The following is a 23,588-nucleotide window of genomic DNA, read 5'->3' on the forward strand; positions in this document are numbered from 1 at the left end:
CAAGTGAAATAGTAAAAACCAATAACAATATTTTCTTATCAATTACCCTGACAGCATGCAAACTGATAGCACAAGTTTATATACATTTGTATGATATAAAAATATGTGTCTTACATATCAATGTGTCAAAAATCAATGGGAATGCATTGTTATCAATACAAAGGCGTACGTGTTACATTGTAGATAGTTGTGTTTTAATACAGAACAGCAAGGGTATCTATCAATTTACATAGCAAATATATCTTCAGAACATAATGTCCGCCTTCTTTCTCGTATAATTACACCAAAACATAGATCTTGGTAACTTTAGTGGAATATAGTTGACTTTTCAAATATCTAAACGGCCTCTCAAAATGCAGGGAGTACATGTATGTGATTTGTGATATTTATTTCATCTTTTGAAGCGACCTTCTGCTATATATCAAAAATATATTTGTATGTTGCCTCTTGAGGTCATTTTGCTATTTGTGTTGCTGGATTGGCGTCCATGGACGCATACTCAGCATCTCCTTATGTTCACTTTAATTGGAGTCGAACTATCCGATTCAAATTAATATCACATCCACACTATCAAATGACCACGAACACAATTTATTTTGAAACTGAGGTGTAAAAATAGGAAAATATTCATTGACGGCATTTGAAAAATAAACTTTTTTTTTCAGAATGGATTTTTCAAATTATAAATACAACTCAATAAATAAACAGGAAAAGGATGAATTTTTGTACCAATAAAACATGTAACTAAAATTTTCTGTAATTTATTTTTAGAGTTTAAGAATTGTCGCACTTCACATACGTTCCGAAATTCAGTACAGATTTGCTACCACCCACGTGACGAGCTCTATTCTAAACGAAGACTTAAAGGACAGAGAAACCATATTCGACGTTACACTACCAGAAGCTGCTTTCATATCAAACTTTTCACTGCAAGTATAAAGTTATTTAATCATATGATTGTAGATTTAAAGTTTGTATTTTCGTTTAAATGCATTATTTAGTCTCAATTTGAGATTGAGCTGGAATTGTAGTATCTTAGCACTATAACTCGTGCCCACTACTTTAAAGTAGATGTGTTATATTATCACAGGAGCTCGTTCAAGGCTTTTCAAAATGTTTTGAAAATTTCAAATCTTAAATGTTTTCTTAAACGTGTTCCCTTGTTTGACAAGTGCAGACTATCATAAAAATTTATTGTTGTAAAGAGGCGTTATTTTAAAGAAGAAGAAAAAATCAAAAATAGTTCCTTTGGTACACTAGACAAGTGCAGACTATTAAAAGAATGATTAATGTATGTATGAAGAGATAGGGTATTCTGTTTTCTACATTCTGTTATTTTTTTCTCTTCTATTTATACTATTGATGAATATCTAAACAAAAGAAATCAAAGCAAGAAAGTCGCTGCGTACATCCGTCTTATAAAGTATCTACATACTAAAGCAACAATAGGTTGATTTTGAGAAGAAAAAACCCCGAAAGAAATGGATAAAAAAAGATGCGTTTACAAATTATTTACTTTTGCAGAGAGATAATGGGCAAAAGATATGTTGGAGAAATCAAAGACAAGGAAACCGCAAAGAAGCAGTACGAACAAGCACGGCAACGTGGACAATCAGCAGGACACGTTGGAATGAAGTAAGAGATTCAAAAGCTCCTCGAAAGGAGGAGGTATGATACGAGCCAGTATTTGGCTCCTGAAATTGCAAAAGGAGTCAAGATTTTCAAAATTGTGACATCCCGAAGATGTCATAAACATGTAGAAATTAACTTATTTGAACTAAAATTACCTTTAAACATAAAGTTTTTGGCAAAATTAATTATGACCGAATGGACTCGTCATACTTTGGCCTCTATTTTACCCCAAAAAAAAATCACTACACTAGATATACAGAACGTATTTAATTGTATATTTATCACGAAGGTTGTGTTGAGTTTTTTTTTTTTTTTGCATTATGCATCCAATTCTGAACTACTACCTTCAAGAATAGATAAATGGTTATAACTTTGAGAATTTTTGCAAATAAGGGTAAATATATACATGTATTTTAGTGTCTCATGTCCATTACAGACTTTGACCAATACGCCTAATGTCGCAAGTAAGCAATTTATGCTGAACTATCCTGCGCTTCGGTTGGCAGTGATGGGACTCTAAATTCTTTCTCTGGCTGCCTTAAGCCGGTTATGTAATATTTCCATGTTAGTAAGCAAATGTAATACGCGTGTCGAAATAATCAGTTACGTCTCATCGAGATTTAGCTTTGTAAGTTTACTGGGATAAATATAATATATTCTATAAGAGCAAATAAATCAAAGAAATTCCCTGAAGTTCACTAGCTTTTTATCATAAACATCTTATTCAGTATCTGATACTATCGAAAGATGGTATGAGTAATTGTCTATGTATATATCCCTGACGGCGTTAGCCCGATGGCAAGAATAAATAAAGTTTACACCACATTATTATTGAAAGCCGAAAGTAGTTAAGAAAAGGGAAAGGGTTTATCCGTAACTGTACTATAATTTAGAATAAAACATGATAAATACAGGATATCACATTGAATGAGATCATGGTGTCAATAACTTGATGATTTGGCGATATTGCTACAAATGAAAATGTGAATGACATTATGCTGCAACTTTATAATAGGTAATAAAAATGTGAACAATTGTGGACAAATAGACAATAGCAAAAAAAAAAACAACAAAAAAACACTTCAATTTGTTGTGTTTTAGTTTTTAAATTATTTAATTTACAGAAGGTCGAAGAACTGTTTGTACAAATATTAAATGCATACTGATTGGTTGATAAATTTAATTTTTGTGAGTCCATTTCAAAATACCTCATGCATATTCAGGGCAAAATAGTTAGGACAAATACATTATGTAATGCAAAAAAAAAAAGGAAAACAGGAATTACCCAAAAAATAATTGACAGTACATCGGACTACACCAACGAACAACACATTAGTGGCGGATCCAAGAGGAAAGGGGGGGAAGGGGGTTGCCCGGGGGTTGTAACCCCCCCCTTTTTTTTTTTACGATCAATGCATTTGAATGGGGACACATATTTGGAACCCTCCCTCTTTTAAAAATGGCTGGATCCGCCTCTGCACATGATACTGATAGACTCGATACTTGTGAAAAAGATAGGTCTGTACAATACAGAAAATGATATCCCTTGACATTTTTACACTGAAAGGGTTAAAACCTTGCAGTTCTACAACAACGTTTAAAAAAATTATAATAAAAAATAGCTCATAATGGCATATTTGGCCTGTTGAGTTAAAAAGTTATTTACGAAAGTTAATGTACTCTTTCAATCAACCATTTACTAACATTCGCTTTCTATCGTTTATACCATTTATTACTAAACCAAACTACATTTTTCAGACCAAGAGATACGAACAAATTCAAAGTTGCCATCAACGTTGCAGCTCTGAGTGAAGTCACGTTTTACCTGACGTATAATGAGATTTTACAACGTCGACGTGGCAGTTACGACCACACCATATACATTAACCCCCGACAGATAGTTGACGACTTCCGAATAGAAGTATATATACAGGAATCAAGAGAGATAACCTTACTACGAGTTCCACCTTTACGAAATGATATCCTTTCAAATTATAATACAGCAGGTATTTAAAATGTATATGTACAACTATTGACATTTAAAAAAAGTAACAGATTAAGTGACTAACAAGTTACAAACTCTTAAGGTTTCAAATTACTATAGATTATAAAGTATCTTACCTCTCTTTTTATATAACATTTAAAACAATAAATAGAACGGTTTCAAAAACAGTTGTTTTTGCTAGGGTCAATAGTTAAAAAGAAAGGGACAAACAAATAGTATTTTATATCATTGCTGTTATTTGGGGAGAAAAATAAAAATAAAGTTGAACATTTCTTACAACACAAGCTATCATAAGTATTCAAATAAACCACGTGAAAATTCTGTTCTCAATTAGCACGCATACTAATCTAATAAGATCAAAGTTTAACGGAATCTCTAACACAGTGGTCATAACATCAAAGGGAACATGTTATTTTGAGCACATCTTAATCTTTTGACATCCCCTTGGATAACTTTAAAAGAAGTATCACTGCAATCGGAGTTTATATATATAGTGTCTTCTCTTTGAACTCCAGACATTCTTGCAGATTTTACAGCTGTTTTATTGGTGCCTTACAGGAAATCGCTAAAAGTACAAAAAGAAACCAAACCAAAGTCGGATCGGTGACCAAAATGTAGAACAATCTTAAAATCACAACTAATAACATTTATGTCGGTATATTGAAAAAAAAATATTGTAGGTGTCCAAAATTGCGAAAATACAGAAATATTGAATTAAGTATCGGTGCAAGTTGGACATATTCATAGGTCCAGCGAAATAAACTTTCGACAATCAGAGACAATAATATTTCTAGGTTTCTTCACGGTAAGGTTGAAAGTCACAACTTATTAGGCCGTTACGTTATATTTATGTTTTAAGATGATAACGAATATGTGTTCTGTTTATCGTGGCCACAATCTCATTTACAAATTTAAATGAAATACTCTTAATATTTTCATATAATGATAGTGTATGCCACATCTGAAATTGGCAGTTATTGTTTAAATTTTCTGATATCTTTTCATGTACATGTCATATCAAGAACGGTTAGAAAAGTGTCCTCAGTTGAAAATTCAAGGTGTATAAACATTACTTGTTAATTATGAAATGATAATTAAAGTGATAATGACTAAAGAGCTCCATTCATTAAGAATATTTCCCGTTGTTGGAATTTATTGAAGGACTATAAAAGATCTAAATATAGCAAAGTTAAGTGATAGCACTTGAAACCTACTTGTAGTATTACAGAGAACATGTAATTTATGCACTTATAAAGAATGTCTTATTCAGGTCAATCAGTAGATAACAAACGATACTCGTTACTATAATTGTTTTCTTTCCGTTGTATATCATGACTCCTGACCGGGACCATGACACGGAACACTGGAACTGCATTTTGTATTTCACGTTTTAATAATGTATCCATTTATAGTGGTTTATGCGATGTTAAAAAACGTTGTAGTTTTCAATTATTTAATGGTCATCAGAAATATTTGAAGTATTAAAACATTTTGTTTACCGTGAAACGACACTCTTTGATTCCATACTTACTGTCTGCAAGAGTTCGTGGTAGATTATAAAGTAACCGGTGTTGATTACATGTGATGGAGGACGACACAATTGTAAACTCCTGAATTTTTTCAATGGAGAATATAATGTTAATTCCGTTAAAACAACTTTAAATATATATTAAGAACAATATATATATATTGATTAATAATCATTCAAAATGCTATAGAAATCAAACAACCTGAATTAAATAAGCAGTCTACGCCAAAATATGCAAAAAAATAAAATATAAATTATTTGATTTTCAACAGGTCTTATGTACATAATTATGATATAAATCTCTATACATAATTAAGCTTTAATAGTACAATGCATGTCTTAAGAATAAATAAACGATACTAAAATAAATGAAATAGGAATAGCTGACACGTAGTATAATTTTTTTTTATATAAATAAGAAGATGTGGTATGAGTGCCAATGAGACAACTCTAATATACTCTGTATTTGCATTGAAGAATATAACTTATCATTTTTATTTTCTGAACAGTTCGAAACAGATATGCGATTGTGGACAGAACTTCGCCGACATCAGCCTTTATAAGATATAATCCATCACGTGAAGATCAAATTCGAGCTTCGATGCATGGCCTCTCGGGCTTGTTCATCGTTGAATATGATGTTGATAGAAAATTGGATGCTGGAGATGTGCTAGTAAGTTAAAGTTTCTGAACAAAAACGTTATGTGATATACATTTGTGACACGAGTAAAACAATTTTTAACCGGATTTTCGAAGGAAAAATCGGTTATTGATTTGGGGATGTACGGCGTGCGGGCGGGCGGCTGCAAAACAGTGTCCGTTCATTAACATGAAAGCTTTGATGAAATTTTTTCAAATTTAGATATGTTGTTTCCTGTGACTAAATGAAGGTCAAGTTCAATTTTCACGATTTTAGCTTTTTTCGTTGTTGAGTTGTAGACCTTTCAGTAGCCAAAAGTGATATTTATTATATGATTGAGTTATTTCCCTTTGAACAGAAATGGTGTATAGATAGTCTATCAATGATTGTATCTGTTCAATTGATTTAAGTCAGGAGCTGTCAAAAATTTCTTTATAACTATTTTTTTTAAGTCATGTGTGTTTTGAAGGTAGATGTCACAGTTGTTATGTGGTATTTTTACTTGATCCTGTTTGGGGGTCCAGATTTGCAAATATCATTTTCATTAGATAATAATCTATTTTTATTAAAGGATAAATTTCATTACATTACATTGTATAGATAAAGTTGTTTACATTGATAGATAAGTTGCAGATCTATGTTAGTTTGTGACAAATGAAAGAAAAAATATAAGGAACTATTAATTATATATATAAAGTTAGATTACACTAAGTGTTTTTAAATAATTTTCACCTGTTATCAGATAAGAAAGCATGTGGTAAATATCAATCACACAATTATAATTGAATTGACAGATTTATTTTTTGTTTCCTAAGTGTTGATGATGATAAGCTCTGTAGGAAGAAATAAATATAGTTTGAAATTTACTGTTCATTATTAGACATTTTGAAGATAATTACAGATACGTTTTATAGATTTTTAAAGACATTGTATTAATGATAAATGACATTTTGGATTTTATTTTTCTTTCTTTGGTAAATTGTTTGAAGAATTTTGTGGTAGGTTTGTTTGTTATTCTGTATAAACTAATTTCTGAATGCTATATATATATATTGTTTTTGATGAAGCGAACTCCTTTAAAAACTAAGCTTATATTGTCTATTAATAAACATATATTTAGATTTCTGATTTTGGGCCCAGTTTTCAAGTTGGTCCAAATCGGGGTCCAAAATTAAACTGTGTTTGATTTCAACATAAATTGAATATATATAGGGTTCTTTGAAATGCTGAATCTAAACCTGTATTTATTTGTATTATTAATTAGATAATATCACATTGAGGTCCAAAGGGTCCTAAATTAAACTTTTGTTTGATTTCATCAAAAATTGAATTCTTGGGGTTCTTTGATATACTGATTCCAACAATGTACTTAGATTTTGGATATTGGACCATAATAGGTAAATGTCCGATTTCAAAATTTTCAGTTCTTTGACCACATTCATTTTGTGTCACACTCCTACGCTGTGTCAAATATTAAATCACAATCCAAATTCAGAGCTGTTTTAAGCTTAAATGTTGTGTCCATACTTGCTCAACTGTTCAGGGTTCGACCTCTGCAGGAAAATCCGGTTTGCTGTCACTCTGACAGCCTCTAGTTAGTATTGTTTTATAAGTTTACCTTAAGTGGTAGCAGCAATTTTACCAAATTAACTTGAATGCATTTCCCATATGATATTGAAGACCTTAAAGAAGCTACCGTGCTGAGATTTGTCAATCTTCATTAATATCTGAGCAAAATACGACCGGTACTGTCGAGGAGATTTTGACTTTTTGTCAGATAAGTGGAATCCTCTAGCTTTATCCATGTTGTGCCAATAAAAATTTTGCCCGCTAACCACTAACCCGAATAATTCAGTCGTTATATTCCGCTGAACTACGATTAACCTCGCAAGTAGGAGAGATCGAATACGGAGAGGGACTGAACTATTCGGGTTAGCTAATCACTATTTTTCTTTTCATAATTTCATTACATATTTTAAAAAGCCATTTTTGAAAATTTCGTAAAATCCTTGTTATTTTTTCATAGTTTTTGAAAAAAAGGTGCCAATGTAAAATTTGTGAAAAATCTGTCATTGCTTTCTGCTGAACAAGTTCTGCTATCTTTATATTATCAATTTATAACAGTCTGTTAAAAAGCTTGTTATTTTTAAAACAGAGGAGCGAACATCCAATATTAATGACTTTACATTGGGTAATTATATCTCTTACGATACAGTAGAACTTGAAACTTGCTAAACAGCTTTGTAGTCGTAATCTATTTCTGAGCGAAATAATTTTTATTTTAGTAAAGATGCACGAGAAAATACCGGTATCTATTTTGTTTTTGTTTTAAAAAGAAATTTAGTGGAATTTATCAAGACAAACAAAAAATTAGTTGAAATATATCCCGTGTTATGGCTTTCAAAACTTTGACAATATTTCATTTTAATAGTTATTTGTGACTTACTCTGATCGTCAAATAATAACTAAAAAAAATAGAAATTTAAATGACTTCTGACTAAAAATTGTTTTCAGTTGCTCATATGACTTGCTTTTCACAAAATATGCTTAATCCCAAGTAAGGAATATTGATTGATGTTTTTTTGTTTGTTTCAGTAAGAGAATCTAGAATTGATTGTAGATCTGTGATAGTCTCTGTTTAATTTATTCACAGCGTTTCTAGACTTAGATCTTGATCTGTTTTATAAACACTTGATTATTGTTGAAGACCGTATTGTGACCTCCAGATGTAATTGTTTTTGTGTTATTGGGTTGTTGTTTCAAAAGACGAATACCTCGCATCTCTTTTTATACTCTTTAACTCTTCATTATCTCAGGTTTATTGAATAGTCTTCAATATGAAACCAAGCGAAAAAGATAAAGATGAGCATGCATTATTTAATTTGATATCATGGATATTGCTGACCACTTATAATAATAAAAAATATTGATGACCACCTACGTGAATTATAAACTTTCATTGATTGTGCAAAACCTTTTAGAAGTGGGGTGTCTGCCAAATGAAACAAAACAATTATTATATATCAATAATCAGAATGTTGAATTATTGTTCAAACAAAACAAAAATACAAATATATTTTATGTACGAAAAAACCCTATCATTGCCATGACCAAGCTATACTTTGACTTCTTGTTTTGTTCACACATTGTTGTCAATATAATGGAATTTTATGCGACTGTCATACAAGTGAGAGGTTTGGCTAGCTATATAAAAACTAGGTTTAATCCACCATTTTTTACATAAGTACCAAGTCAGGAATATAACAGTTGTTTTCCATTCGTTTGATGTGTTTGAGCTTTTGATTTTGCCATTTGATAACGGATTTCCGTTTTGAATTTTCCTTGTTTGTTATTTTACTTTTCATTGGAAACGTACATATATCCGGACTGACATTACATTAAATTGTGTTGGTCTTATCACATTTGTCATAAGCGGAATAACTCTAATATTGCTAATAACTCTAACTCGGACTCTTCTTGAATATGGATGAAATAATTGTCACTGGACGTTAAGCAAACAATAATGAATCTAATATATTTATTTATTTATTTACAGATTGTCGATGGTTTCTTTGTGCACTTCTTTGCTCCGACTGGTCTCCATCGAATGGCAAGACGAATTTTGTTTATATTGGATACCAGTGGGTCAATGATAGGTACAAAAATGCAACAGCTAAAAGATGCTATGATGCAAATTTTAGACGATTTACAAGAAAATGATTTATTTAACATCATAGAATTTAATGATAAAATTTCAAGATGGTCAACCGATTTGCCAGTAGAATATGCCACACCTGACGCAATAGATTCTGCAAAAACGTTTATCAAGAATTTAACTGCTGATGGATGTAAGTATATGAACATGTATACGGAAGTTGTCTAAAATAAAGGTTGGTTAAAATTTGTTTCTCATTTGAGCTTGACTAATGATAAAGTAAAACTACAATTCATGCGATCTCTGGATTGTTTTTCATAAAAATTTAAATTCTTATAACAAACAGGAGTAAACAATTGTTATCTACCTTAAAAAATCACCAAGTATTTAAGATCTGTCCACTTTAAAATCATTAAACTGTATCCAACATTTTCCCAATACGCCTTCCTGTTCTTGTGCAATATACATGTACCTTTGTTTAAAACTTTTCGTTAGAGAAATGACGCCAGCAAAAATGTAAATGATGTCGCTATAGAAGACAAGTACACGTTTGTCTAAACATTTTTAAGGTATATGCTTCGTTTTATATTTACGCGGCTTGAAGACTACTTGAAATGTTTATGGTGATACACAGCTTGGGTTGGTGTTTCTCAATCTGTTTTTATGCACTGATGCATTATATTTTTATTAGTTTGTCAGTTCTTCTTCCAAAGGAGTTTGAATGTCCAATTAGTAGCTTCTGTCTCAGTGTTACACAGGTGCTCCTAGAACGGAGGAAATAACTCAGAGAAGAAGAAGACAACCCAGCACACTGATGATTAAACATTTCTCAGTGGTGCTAGTTTGTAGTATTTCTTTTCTTTTCTCGAAAGGTGCGAGTCAAGTTCTGTCTCTGTGTGAAACGGGTGCTCCAAGAACGGAGAAAATAACTCAGAGAAGAAGAAGACAATCTAGAACTCTCTGATGATTTAAAAAGTTTCTTCAGTGGTGCGAGTTTGTAGTATTTTTTTTCGAGTGGTGCGAGTTCTGTCTCTGTGTGACACGGGTGCTCCGAGAAAGTAGGAATTTACTAAGTGAAGAAGAAAAAAATCTAATGATTAAACAGATTTCTTCGAGTTTGTTATATAACTTTTTTTTTTGAGTGGTGCGAGTTTGATAAAGTGATGCAAGTTGTAATAATTAGCGAGAGTGTTTGAGTGGTGCGAGTTGGCTGTGGGCCGAGTTGTCTGGCAGTACGTCGACTGAGCATGCGCGAAAGCGTAAAAGACACTGGTCGATAACGGTCTCCGAATTTTGATATTTTCTCAAAAATTGGCGTTTTCTGTGGAAAAAAGATTGTTTCAAAGACAAATTTATGAAGTACAAAACACTACATTTATACGTCATATCACAAATATTTCCGACTTTGTATGGTTTCAGAGGAGTTGCGGCTCAATGAAATCGGTTTCCTCCTTTAGTAGTATAGATATGTAATTTTATAAACTGAAATGCTACAGCATACCTTATGTAAACATTTAACAAAAAAATACTTTTTGAGGAAATATGGACACTCAGTTACATATAGTGTCCCCTCTTTAATAGATAGTCTTATTTGCAGTCGTATTCATCTTTTTCATGTAAGTAAAAACGACCTCTTTGTTATGACATATCTTATACATTGTTGTATTCCAATAATATAGTGTTAAAACAACTATTGATATGGCGCAATCATACAAAAAAAGTGATAAAACAATATTTATGCAATCTTACTTATATTATAGACATTATATGCAGTCTAGTAAAAATCACTTACGATAGATTATTCTTTTACATTAAATTCTATATAACCCAAAAACTTAATAGATGTACAGCAAAGATTTTCATTACACAAATAGTAAAAACTTAAACTAACAAAAAATTAAATCAAAACTTCAACCTGAGATATATTGTTTTATTATATATAATACTTAAGTTTTTTTTACCGACCTTAGATGACCTAAAAACTTCTGTAAAGTCCAGAAAAATCAAAACCAATCAGTCGAATAAAAACAGACAACATCATGACCAAAAAGTAAAGCGAAAAAAAAAACCAACAAAAAACAAACAAATAAATAAACAACAGTCCGCAAAACACTACACATAAAATTAAAGATTGAACAACACATATCCTAGAATTGGACTCAGGGGCTCCAGAAGGGTAGAAAGATTCTTCTCCATTAATGTCTGCCGTCGTGCTACTCATTGCAAGTAAAAAATCGATCATAAGTCGCATTGGCGATGCCAAGCGCAGGAAAAGAGAACAAGATTGGGTTATGACAAGTGAAACAAAGCCGTGGTCAACTGTGACACATAAATTCAATAACGGCCAACCAAATCATTACGGCAGCCGTTAAACTTTCGAAAGGACGATTTCAAGCTTATCATTCATAACCTTTTGTTCAATAGTCTGTCAGTGCACAGCAACGCCCATATCAAAGAAGTTTTACATCAAGTCAACTGCAGCAATATACCTTATTAGATATATTTACTGTGAACATTGTTGAATAATGAAAAATTAGTGATCGCTTCATTTTATGATTTTCAGGGACGAATATAAATGACGCTGTATTAGAAGGATTAACTGCAATACTTAATAAAAACATAAGTGATAGTGACACTACACCAGTGATAATATTTCTGACAGACGGGGACCCAACAGCTGGTGAAACCGATACTGCTAAAATATTAAACTCGATTCAAGGACGAAACACTGGAGGTGTTCCAATTTTTAGTCTTGCTTTTGGTGAAAATGCTGATTATAATTTTATGAAGAAAATGTCAGCGCAGAATAATGCTTTTTGCAGAAAAATATATGAAGCGTCTGACGCCACAATCCAATTGACAGGTTTTTATGATGAAGTGTCATCAGTTTTAATTTCTAATTTAACATTCCAGTTTATCGGTAAAGAGACAGTTAAGTCATCAATTACAAATGCCTTAATTCCAAATTATTTTGAGGGTTCAGAAATTATAATAACTGGGCAACTAGCATCGCGAGATTTGCAAGAGTTGAGACTTTCCGTTACAGGTAACGGATTAAATGGCACAATGGAACTACGGTCAGCTTCTAATATTTATATACATGGAGCAAATTATAGTGAGAAAAAGAAATTTGAAGGATTTAGTTATTCTCACATTGCAGAGAAAATGTGGGCTTATTTAACAATAAAACAACTTTTAAACGACAGACTGCGAGAGTTGAATACGACAACGAGACACGATATGAAATATCGAGCTTTAAAGCTAGCTCTTAAGGTATTGTTTTGTATTTTTTTTCTTTTTCCTACATTGTTTTAAGAAAAAAAGATATACATTTTTATTGGAAATGTATTTCAATACTTTTTTGTACGATGACGTATTGTTTATTTGTTCCAATATCCATAAGGGTCAAATGAATAAGAAAATGGCCAGGTCAAGGGGTGTTCATATTCAGAAATACTCATTAAAGCTTAAAGTTACGTTTCATATTGACTGGAGTTAAATTTTAGACTATGAATAAGTTGATGCAGCGTTTTATTTTTAAAGGGGCATTATCTACGAGATATGGAAAAAAATTAAATATGATTTTTTTTGTTCAATCATTAATGAAAGTGATATGGTGAAATACTAATTCGCTTTTAGCAGCCAACTTAGTTCAATTTTGTTAAAATAAGCTAAGAAAAATCGCTGATGAATTGTTCTCTTGCAAATGAATAATTCGACCTCATTGAATCCGTATTCATGTGACCTTCAATTTAACCCATTCGCAAGAGATTGGTTACGCATGTATTAGTCGTGTTCAACCATTAAAAGGAAAAGAATGTCAACATCGAAAGTGAAACAAAGGTGAACCACTCGTTGACTGACCCGATCCAAAAAAAAATCAATCATTCTTATACAGTTAAAAACGATGATTAAATTATTGTTTAACCTATAACATGAAATTAAACAGACCTAGAAAGGTTCAATTGCACGAGGTCACTATATATTTATATTTATGTTTTTATGTTTAAATCGGGTTATGTGACCGTCGCCAGTCTTCAGAGGTCATCTCGATGGTAAATTAGATGGCGTCTAGACTAAAAAACACACGAAATGCTATTATATATTATCGAGTCTATGCATTGTTAATTGTTTATTTCAGACTTATTTGTAATTTGGAAATACGTTTAAGAATGTTATAAAATCAAATATGAGAATTTGAGTCAAATCGGTGAACATGAATTTGACAGCTAATGCCCCTTTAAGCAAAGAAGAGCGCCCATTTATTTTCTCTGGCCAACAATTAAATGCATTAAAACTAATCATACTCTAATACGACAAATACATAAAAAGAAAACCGATTTTATACTGCAAAATATATTTCATCCCGTATATAACCAATACATGGTCTATTAAAATACAGTACCGTATATGAGCTGCATCGGATAGAAATCGACCTTATGCAAGTGCACGTAAATATAGATGTACATTTTAATGGATTTACTATTTGTACGTTCGACCACCGGAAAGTCAATAGTTTTAAGGCCTCTCCACTAACCCAAAACACTCAATGGTGTTATCCATATAATGTTGAGTACATTATATGCATGCATAGAGCTGTGTTTCCTCCACAATAATATGAATTCGCTATTAAGAAATATTTTATGTTCCAAAAGTTCTGATAGAAAAGATTACTTGATATCGTGTACTCATGATTTTCATTCATATCGAAGTGTGGTTTAGTTTTTTCTAACACATGGCCTTCATTAGTGACATATACATTTAGTCTGTGGTAAAAAATATGATAATTTCTTTTCTTTTTACAGTATAACTTTGTAACACCATTAACATCTATGGTTGTTACTACGCCTTTAAATAGAGGCCAAAACAACGTCATAGATCCGAACGGTGAGTACATTTTGATTATACTTGTGCAGTGACGAGGTCAGGTAAATAATTCTTGTCGAACGACAAAATGTATATAAATAGCAAAATATAGACAGTTGATACATACATTATGTTAACACTGCATTTCTTTATCCACTGCAAGGAATAATAAATGCATATTTTAACAAATAAAATAAATGAACTATTTTGGTTCTTGTACATCCCTGGCTGCTGTCAAATATTCGGCACTGAGCGTTCCTGATGAAGGTAAATCCAGGACACCGCTTCGGACGCATGGAATTCAAAATGTGTTGTTTCCATGTTTGTTTTATGTCCTCTGAATGTGTTTATTTCTTTAATCAGTATGTAAGTATTGTCGTATTCTGGATAGAACATGGTCATATCAGAAACTTTCGTTAATACACAAAGTTGATGACCTATACGCGAAATAGATTCGTAATTGACGTATGCTGTTTTCGCAACTTATAAAAAACTCACCATAGATTCTTATAAACCATTAAACAAGACCAAAAACTACATCAACATTTCAACTTTTTCTAAAAGAGATCTTCTGTTTTTCTGTTTTTTATCCTTCAAATGTACCTTGAAGTTTACCTATGTCGTACTATATTATTCAACAACAACATTATTATTTCCTAAAGTATAGATACTAATGGTATATAGTATAGATGTTATGCGTGGCTATAAGATACTAGTATCAGAAAATGTCGAATATAGTCACCGTACAACCTAATGTTATTAACATCAATAAATAAAATTCGCTTGAGAATAACAAGAACGCGTTATCTGCAGCATATTCACACATTTTCCCAAAATACAAAGATACTTTAATTCGTCGTCGAGATTTTTTTGTGTTTGCTTTGCATCACGGTGCGGAGCTATTAGTTTCAGTCGATATACACGCCATCTTGAAATAATTACTTATCACATATAGATTCTGATTGGTTGCGTTTGCTATTGGCTTAAATGAGATAAAGAATTACAGACTTTTCTCGTCTCAGGATAAGACATCAAATGCCGGAAAATTAACTATCAACTGTCATTAATTCATGTTCGTTTTATTATGCATATATTGCACACTGAAATTCAATATTGAAATATCAATTAATAGTACGTGTTTATTTGCTTTGTTAATTTGCAATATGCACGATTTGTTTTGCTAAATAATGTTCCTATACAATGTTTACAAAAATGCATTATCTGTATTCTAAACTTCTGCCAATCTAGGCACACCTCCAGTGTCGTGTCTATTTGTAATTGTTTTAATTTTCAACAAGTAAAGTGAACAAAAGTTTATAGCATGGGTGTATAACGCACACTCTTAAAGTAGAACAACATCATTTTCACTGAAACTAAATATTTATTGCTGTTTCTTATTTATTTTAACTGTTGTAAATTTCTTTTGGTTGTACAAGTCTTTGTTTACTCCTTGGTTTTGATTGTTATTGTCTTCATCACTCGAAATCATGTTTCTCTTCATCAACATACCTAAACATTCATATATATCTAAATAAATTATATACAGAACTAGCAATCAAAATCGCAAGTCAATGACCTGCTGAAAGAACTATAAAGCCACACTCTACAAAAACACATTGACAACTCAACACAGAACAGCCAGTTTAGAATTTCAGAAATGTTCATTTTAATATATATACAAAAATTGATATTCCAAGTCTAAGACATCCATTTTATATCAATCAATATCTAAAAATACCACATTTCCAATACTAAATCAACAACCACATGAAAACTTTAAATTAGGATAGAGCGAAGCAGTCCACAGTTTTTTTAGAAAGCTCAAATTTGTATGTCGTTAGGTTGCCTCTAATTGACGTATACAGTGCACATCCTTTAATCCATAAAAGGAAATGTGCAATGATGTTTGATTCAGTGTTTTTTTCATTCGGCAGAACTTGCGTAGTAATTCGATGTTTATACCAAAATATGCCCTTTGTTTTCATATCTTGTATGCTGTCAATATCAATAATTTTGCTCTTTCAGACAACGAATTTGGAGCGTCAGATGATCCATATTCGTATTGGAGTAACAACATTCCACAAGCACAAGCTTTTACAATGAGTTCTCCGTCCTTTGGTACGTGTTAAGTATTGTAGTTATGAATGCTTTTAGTATTTTACATTAACTTTTGATGTTGAAGAATGCATACTAAAATGTCACTTTTTTACAGATCAAGGTTTTATATAAGTAAAACTATACATTTTAAAATCTAGATGTGTCAGATCGACACGAATGGCCCCGCTTGTACGTTTTCAAATTCGTAGCTTCGGTAAAAATCAGCGAAGAGGAACCAAATGTAAACTCGATCTGTAACACATCATAGTAGATCCACATACTACAAATCAGCTCAATAAGTGAAGGCGTTTAGAAAAAAAGTCCTTATAACTGTTATGTTCACGAAATTTTCAAAGCCCGTAATTTAGGCAAAAAGCAGCGGAGCGAAACCAAACGTAAAATCGATCTGTAACTTATCATACTAGACTCACATACTAAAAATCATAAATATGTGAAGGCATTTTGAAAAAAGTCCGTATAACTGTAGTTTTAAAAGTCCAAAATCCGTAACTTCGGCAAAAATCAGCCAAAGCCCGTAATTTTTGAAAAAAATCAGCAGAACAGAACCAAACGTAAACTCGATCTGTTACTCATCATCGTAGACCCACATACTAAAAATCAGCTCAAAATATGAAGGCGTTTAGAATAAAGTCAGTATAACTGTTCGTTGCGGATTGACGGAATGAAATATTTGATGTTTTACTAATAGTAACTTTTTATTGTAGTTGACAACGATCCCCATTTCATAGTACACATGAAAGGGATTGATACATCGGTATGCTTTGATATTATGGGTATACCTGGAGATATTATTAATCTGGTCAGAGACGAAATTTCAGGTAAATGGTTTTACGCTTACGATTCACAGATTGAAATTGAATGGTACTGAAATAGAAGTTACATTATATCATATTACTGCTTATGTCCTGATAGCCCCAGATTATCACATTCCTATTAGGTTACGCTTTCACGCGAATGATTAAGGCATGATTTGATGGATATTAATTGTTTATTACTGAAAGCATTACCAAACGTATTGAAGAAAAAGATATCTCACACAAAGCAAGTGTTTTCGCAGCTCGGTTATTTGTAGGTTCTTCTTGGCTTAACAATAAAGGGGCGAAAGATACCAAAGAGAAATGCAAACTAATTAGTCGAAAAGAAGCTGACAACGCCATGCCAAAAAAAAACTACCAAAAGATAAACAACAGTGTACAAAACACAACATAGAAAACTAAAGACTGAGTAACACGAACCCCACTAAAACCGGTGGTAATCTCAGGTTCTCCGAATGGTTTAGCAGATCCTGATTCACATGTGACACCCATCGTGTAACTTTGAAATTATTAATGCACCAGACAACAGTTAAGCACACTTTAAAACAACTACCATGTTATATCTATGGTGGGATAAAAGATAATTGGCTGATGGATATGTAGGACGAATTGTTCTTAGGTAACCAAAATTTAAAGAACATTATATTTGATTCCCTTCAAGTAGTTTCAATAAACAAGAGGCTCCCAAGAGCCTGAATCGCTCACCTGCATTTCAGAGGAGAAGATTTTTAAATGTTAGCAAACTTGATGAACAAATTATGTAAAATTGTCTTTAAAGGGCAATAACTCCTTAAGGGGTCAATTGACAATTATGGTCATATTAACTTTTTTGTAGATCTTACTTTGCTGAACATTATTGCTGCTTACAGTTTATATATATATCTATAATAATATTCAAAATAATAACAAAAAACTGCAAAATTTTGTTAAAACTACCAATTCGGTGGCAGCAACCCAACAATGGGTTGTTTGATTCGTCTGAAAATTTCAGAGCTGATAGATCTTCACCAACTGAACAATTTAACCCCATGTCGGATTTGCTCTAAAAGCTTTAGTTTTTGAGATAAAAAGCAAAAACTGCATTTGACCCCTATGTCCTATTTTTAGCCATGGCGGCCATGTTTGTTGATGGATCAAAACTTCGGATACAATTTATAAACTAGATACCCTAAGGAACATTTATTTAAAGTTTGAAGGTATTTGGCCCAGTAGTTTCAGAGGAGAAGATTTTTGAAATAGTTTACGACGACAGATGACGACAGACGACGGACGACGACGGACGCCAAGTGATGGCATAAGCTCACATGGGGCCCTTCGGGCCCCGGTGAGCTAAAGAGAGGCGAAAGATACCAAAAGGGACATTCAAATTTCAGGAATATATCAGTTGTTATTAAATACTGTGGATTCATTATTATTCGTTGGATACCAATTTTCGTGGTTTTTGTGGGTACAGGTGAACCACGAATTTAAATGTTCAACCAATTACAAATTTTCTACCAGGTTGTATGCAGACTTCAGCAAAACCGCGAAATCACATATCCACGAAAAGACAAGTTTTCTGCAATCCACGAAAATTGGTACCCACGAAAATAAATGAGTCCACAGTAGTCCGTTTCTATGTATGTTTTCGTTTTTTTTTGTAGCAGTTCAGTGTTTCTGTTGTTCCGTTGTTTCCTCTTATAGTTAATGTTTTTCCCTCGGTTTTGGTTTGTGACCCGGATTTGTTTTCGCTTAATCGATTAATGACTATTGCACAACGGTATACTACTGTTGCCTTTATTTATCAAACTCATAATTCGAAAATAAACTGACAACCTCATGGAAAAAAAGAAGAAAAAGACCGAAAGACAACCAAAAGAAGTACACAGAACACAATATAGAAAACTAAAGACTGAGCAATACGAACCCCACCAAAAACCGGGTCCAATAAAGTATGTCATATTAAATGATATAGGTTTTAAACAATAAACATTTAAATAAATTAGTCGTACTCCTTTTGTGGTAGCTAGTCAGTTGAATCTCAGTTTTGACTTTTTTCAGAACCAGAGCTTGCTTGTTTTATTTTTCAAATTTCTTTTCAAAAGTAAAACAAATATTTTAAAAGGAAGGCATTTGGACAGAGACTATTTTCTTAAACAATTCATCAGTCAAAAATTAGTACGAGTGAAGCAAATTAAGGAACTTAAATAACTTTTGTGTTCCTTAAAGTAATAGTTTTCTTCATTATATTTTATAAATAGTGATATTAAAATGTATTCTATGGTCTTGACAGGAAGGTTTTGTAAAAACTATTTCTGACATTGAAAATCTGTAGAACAATATCTTTCTATAGCCTCACTGCATTTTACCAAGCCAATTCAATACGCAATTTCATATCTTGAATTTTAAATGCATTGTATTGATGGTATTTAAAAAGGACATCATATTCGAAATTGGTAATACAACTTTTCTTAACGAGAGCATAGTTTTGTTTCTTTCACAGGTATTGTTGTTAACGGCATAATTGTATCAAACAAGCGAATATTCATCAGAAAGAAACGAAAAGATGATTCCATGGACAGCAGCCAAGAGCTAAAAACCTATCTTGGAAGTATAGTAATTTCTGGCTTTGGAACTCATATAAGCATTACTCCTGAAAGATGGATACTGAATGGGGATGTTCATAAATGGTTGTCGTCAGAAGTAATGACATCATATAAAACAAAAATTGTAACAGACGGGACAGGCGAAATGATTGTTGTTATGTTTCCAAACAGAATAACGTTATTAGTCATGAAACATACGAGAACTAAGTCACAAAAACGTGCAGGAAAGGTCGACTTCCTGGGTTTTTATATAGTAGAAGATCGTGGATTTTCTGAGTCCACTCATGGGCTACTAGGTAAGCTATTTCAAAGACTTTTTATTTAGAGGTTGGTCTTAAAAAATCATTTGCCATTATTAAGAAATTGAAGACAACTATCCACCAGAAACCAAATGACGTTGATGTTAGCAACTATTGGTCACCGTAGGGTCTTCACCAATTGACAAAACCCATACCACAAAGTAAGATATAAAAGATCCCGACATGACAAAATATAAAACAATTCAACAGAGAAAACGAACACGCGTTGAAGATACATTTATTATGTCATGGCGGATTCCAAACTGTATTATATTTCAGTTGAAATTTGTAATACCTCAACTTATAATTACACAATCATGCAAACCGTTGATTAAAACAGTAGAATTTCAGTGATTATCAACGATACCTGGGTTATGAAAAACCCATAAGCCACATGGGTGATGCCAGTAAATATATGCTGTATAGAAAATTTCTTTTACATCCATAACAAATACTCTTCGGTCATTGAAATCTTGTTAGAAGTATTATCATTGGAATATTAGGATCATTAAGATTTCCTATCAAAACCTTGTGATTACGCTTGCATTGTATTTTCTCATTTTTCATTCAGTAAATATAGAATTCTTGATATTACTTTCTAGGGCAATTTTTATACAGAAAAGTAACATTAGAGAAGAAAAAGACTCTAAAAAATGGACGCACTCGTGGCAAATTAAAAGTTCACGGAAACACTAGAAAGCCACGAAAAGTATGTGCATCACTAGGGAGGCGGTTGAATTTAGCAACTAACTCAAAAATAGAATGCTGGATGGTTCAAAACAATGGCAAACGATTATTAGATGGCAATTATATGGACTACATTAATAGGAGAAATGTTACCGATTACATTAATCGTCTAGGTGGAGGTGGTTGAATGTTACAATGTAATTATTTAATGTACAATGTACAACATTGTATAATTAATGGTTGTTAAGCTGTACAGGACAAATCATTCATTTTAAGTATAATTATACAAATATGTCACGTGCCACGTACTCTAATCAAGTAGACATTTGGATAAATAACAAGATCTGATCTACATATATCATCTGAAATATGTATTATAACACTGCAAACGAATAAACGGAGCAGGAAGATGGAAAAATACCAAAAATGTTTTGATGACAAAAGCCAGCACCCGTCAATATGAGAGACAAAATAGCCTTCGAGTAAAACGTGGAATTACAGGCATTGTTTCATAAAGGAAATAAAGTGTGACGCATGATTCCGTGGAATCATAATATACATGTATGCATTTATATTTTTCACAAAATGGCAGGATTTACCTATATAGAAGTCTATATTAGTAGACCGAGTACTAGTAATCTGCAATTTTTTGTTTGATGTTTTTTCTTCTGGTTTTTATTAACGTAAAATAAATCATTTTTGTATTAATTTACTTGCATTGTATACATTTTTTAATTTTTTTTTATCAAAGACATTATTCAATAGACCACTTTCGAGTTATATCCTTCACGGAAAAGTTCGTCCTTTACGACGTCATTTATCAGATAGAGGGGACCGCCTGTATCCCTGCACTATCAAAGTTCACCAAGCGTCATTATGTAGGATAAACTAGAAATATTTTTTGTTCCGTAGGTACTTAATCATAGTTCCCTAAATACAGCAGTGCTGATTATCAATTATAAGAATTTAACTTGCCGAATAATTTGTGCAATATAGCATCATATTTTTCAACCGCTCGCTCAAAATTGGAAGGAAGTGACGATGCCCCTATACGCACGAATGATGTTCACTAAAACCAAAGTTTTTGAAGGAAATGCAACGAACTCGAAAAGTGGTCTATTAGTTAACGTACACATACAGTATACGAAGTAAGTGTATGTTAGAACATATTATTTTTACATATTTGCAAAAGCTTATTTTAAGGTATTGATTCACCCTTGGATTTCACTTTTCTTTTGGTTTGGGCGTTCTGATGAAGGTTAATAAAATAAAGTACTTCGGACGTACCAACTTTATAGTTTTACTTTCAAACATAATTACTTGGTAATTGGCTCAATAAAAAGGGTATTAACAGAATCAAGATAGAGACAAACACAAATTAGCTTTTTTTTAAAGACGGTTGCATTTGGTGCATAAACGTATTAACTATTCGTCAATTTTATAATAGCAAGATGAAATATTATAGTTGATTTTCGTTTCAGCTTTCCGCCACTTTCGGCAATATTTTAACTTTTCGTATCAGTATCTAAAATCTAAATAGATTTATGGCGAAAAAATGGCATATAATCAAGCAGTTGGCGTTCTTACAAAGCAGTAACCTGCTTCACTAATGCACACATATTATAACATGTTTTAATTGATTGCTGATAATTTGTTAATATTTGATACAAAACACACGGTTTATATGTAAAATATGACATATAATTTCAGAATATATGTATATTGTTTGATTTGTTTGCTGTACGCCGACTGACCACAAAAAAGCTATATCGCGGCGATTTCAAGTGCTCACTTTTAATAAAACTCTGATTGTGCAATAAAATGAGTAACAGCATATGATATTCGTTCCTATAAACTCGGTTATGATTTTAAAAAAAAGCGTATGATAGAATATGGCTATGCAGTACAAAAGTGGACAAAATAAGTAATTAACCGTTTACAAAACTTCATTTTATTTAAATTCTAAGGATCTTCTACCCATGGTATAGATTACCTTACTGTGGATTCATTACTATTCGTGGGATATCAATTTTCGTGGATTTCGTGGGTAAAGGTGAACAACGAATTCAAATTTTCAATGAAATACAAATGTTCTTTAGGATTGTATACAGACTTTGGCAAAACCACGAAATCAATTATCCACGAAAATTGATACCCACGAAAATAAATGAATCCACAGTAGCTGTATAATTGGCAACACCGTTCGGAATTTTGGGCCCTGACTGCTTTTCAACTTCGTGTTCTTATTTTTACTTTTTAAACTTTTTTAATTCGAGCCCAACTGAATGGGTTTATTATTTACCAATTATTATAACATTTTTTGGATTGACAATATATTAACTTGCCATATAACGAATTTTATGTAATGACCTTGTTTTGTCATCTAATGCATTTATTTTGACCTTTTCGATTTTTTCAAAGCTACATGAAGATCTTATAACAATAGTTATATTGCAGTACCACATGAATCAAAATTGCAACTTTAATGTGGTATTAATTTTAAATATGAATTGTAACTATTTACATATTAAAAGAAAGTAAACATCAAGAATCATTTATGTTCATTTTTGTAAAACAAAATGATGTATGCTCTGTGAAAAAAAGATACCAAGGTGAAGTTAAAATTAAAAGTCAAGGAAGAGCAGACGAAACAATAACAAAAGAAAAGTGCGCAAAACATTACAGAGAAAACTATAGGTTAAGCAACACGATTCACACTAAAAGCCAGGTCGAACTCCGGGGCTAACTTCCAGTGGTA

General features: G+C 32.1%; 1 protein-coding gene across 1 annotated transcript in view; it reads left to right on the forward strand.

Annotated features, from left to right (window-relative positions):
• The window catches only part of LOC127721985 (inter-alpha-trypsin inhibitor heavy chain H3-like), a 67,317-nt gene extending 43,933 nt beyond the window's left edge, over nucleotides 1–23,384 (forward strand). Inside the window, exons 2-12 of the mRNA XM_052228827.1 lie at nucleotides 772–933; nucleotides 1,529–1,635; nucleotides 3,391–3,638; nucleotides 5,675–5,838; nucleotides 9,362–9,653; nucleotides 12,024–12,733; nucleotides 14,266–14,347; nucleotides 16,352–16,444; nucleotides 17,149–17,262; nucleotides 19,742–20,140; nucleotides 20,746–23,384. Coding sequence (XP_052084787.1) covers nucleotides 772–933; nucleotides 1,529–1,635; nucleotides 3,391–3,638; nucleotides 5,675–5,838; nucleotides 9,362–9,653; nucleotides 12,024–12,733; nucleotides 14,266–14,347; nucleotides 16,352–16,444; nucleotides 17,149–17,262; nucleotides 19,742–20,140; nucleotides 20,746–21,017 — 2,643 coding nt within the window. The 3' untranslated portion in view covers nucleotides 21,018–23,384. The remainder of the gene's footprint in view (nucleotides 1–771; nucleotides 934–1,528; nucleotides 1,636–3,390; nucleotides 3,639–5,674; nucleotides 5,839–9,361; nucleotides 9,654–12,023; nucleotides 12,734–14,265; nucleotides 14,348–16,351; nucleotides 16,445–17,148; nucleotides 17,263–19,741; nucleotides 20,141–20,745) is intronic.
• The last annotated feature ends 204 nt before the right edge of the window (nucleotides 23,385–23,588 follow it).

This window comes from Mytilus californianus, unplaced genomic scaffold, assembly GCF_021869535.1.
Source record: "Mytilus californianus isolate M0D057914Y unplaced genomic scaffold, xbMytCali1.0.p SCAF_1, whole genome shotgun sequence".
Classification (NCBI taxonomy): Eukaryota; Metazoa; Mollusca; class Bivalvia; order Mytilida; family Mytilidae; genus Mytilus; species Mytilus californianus.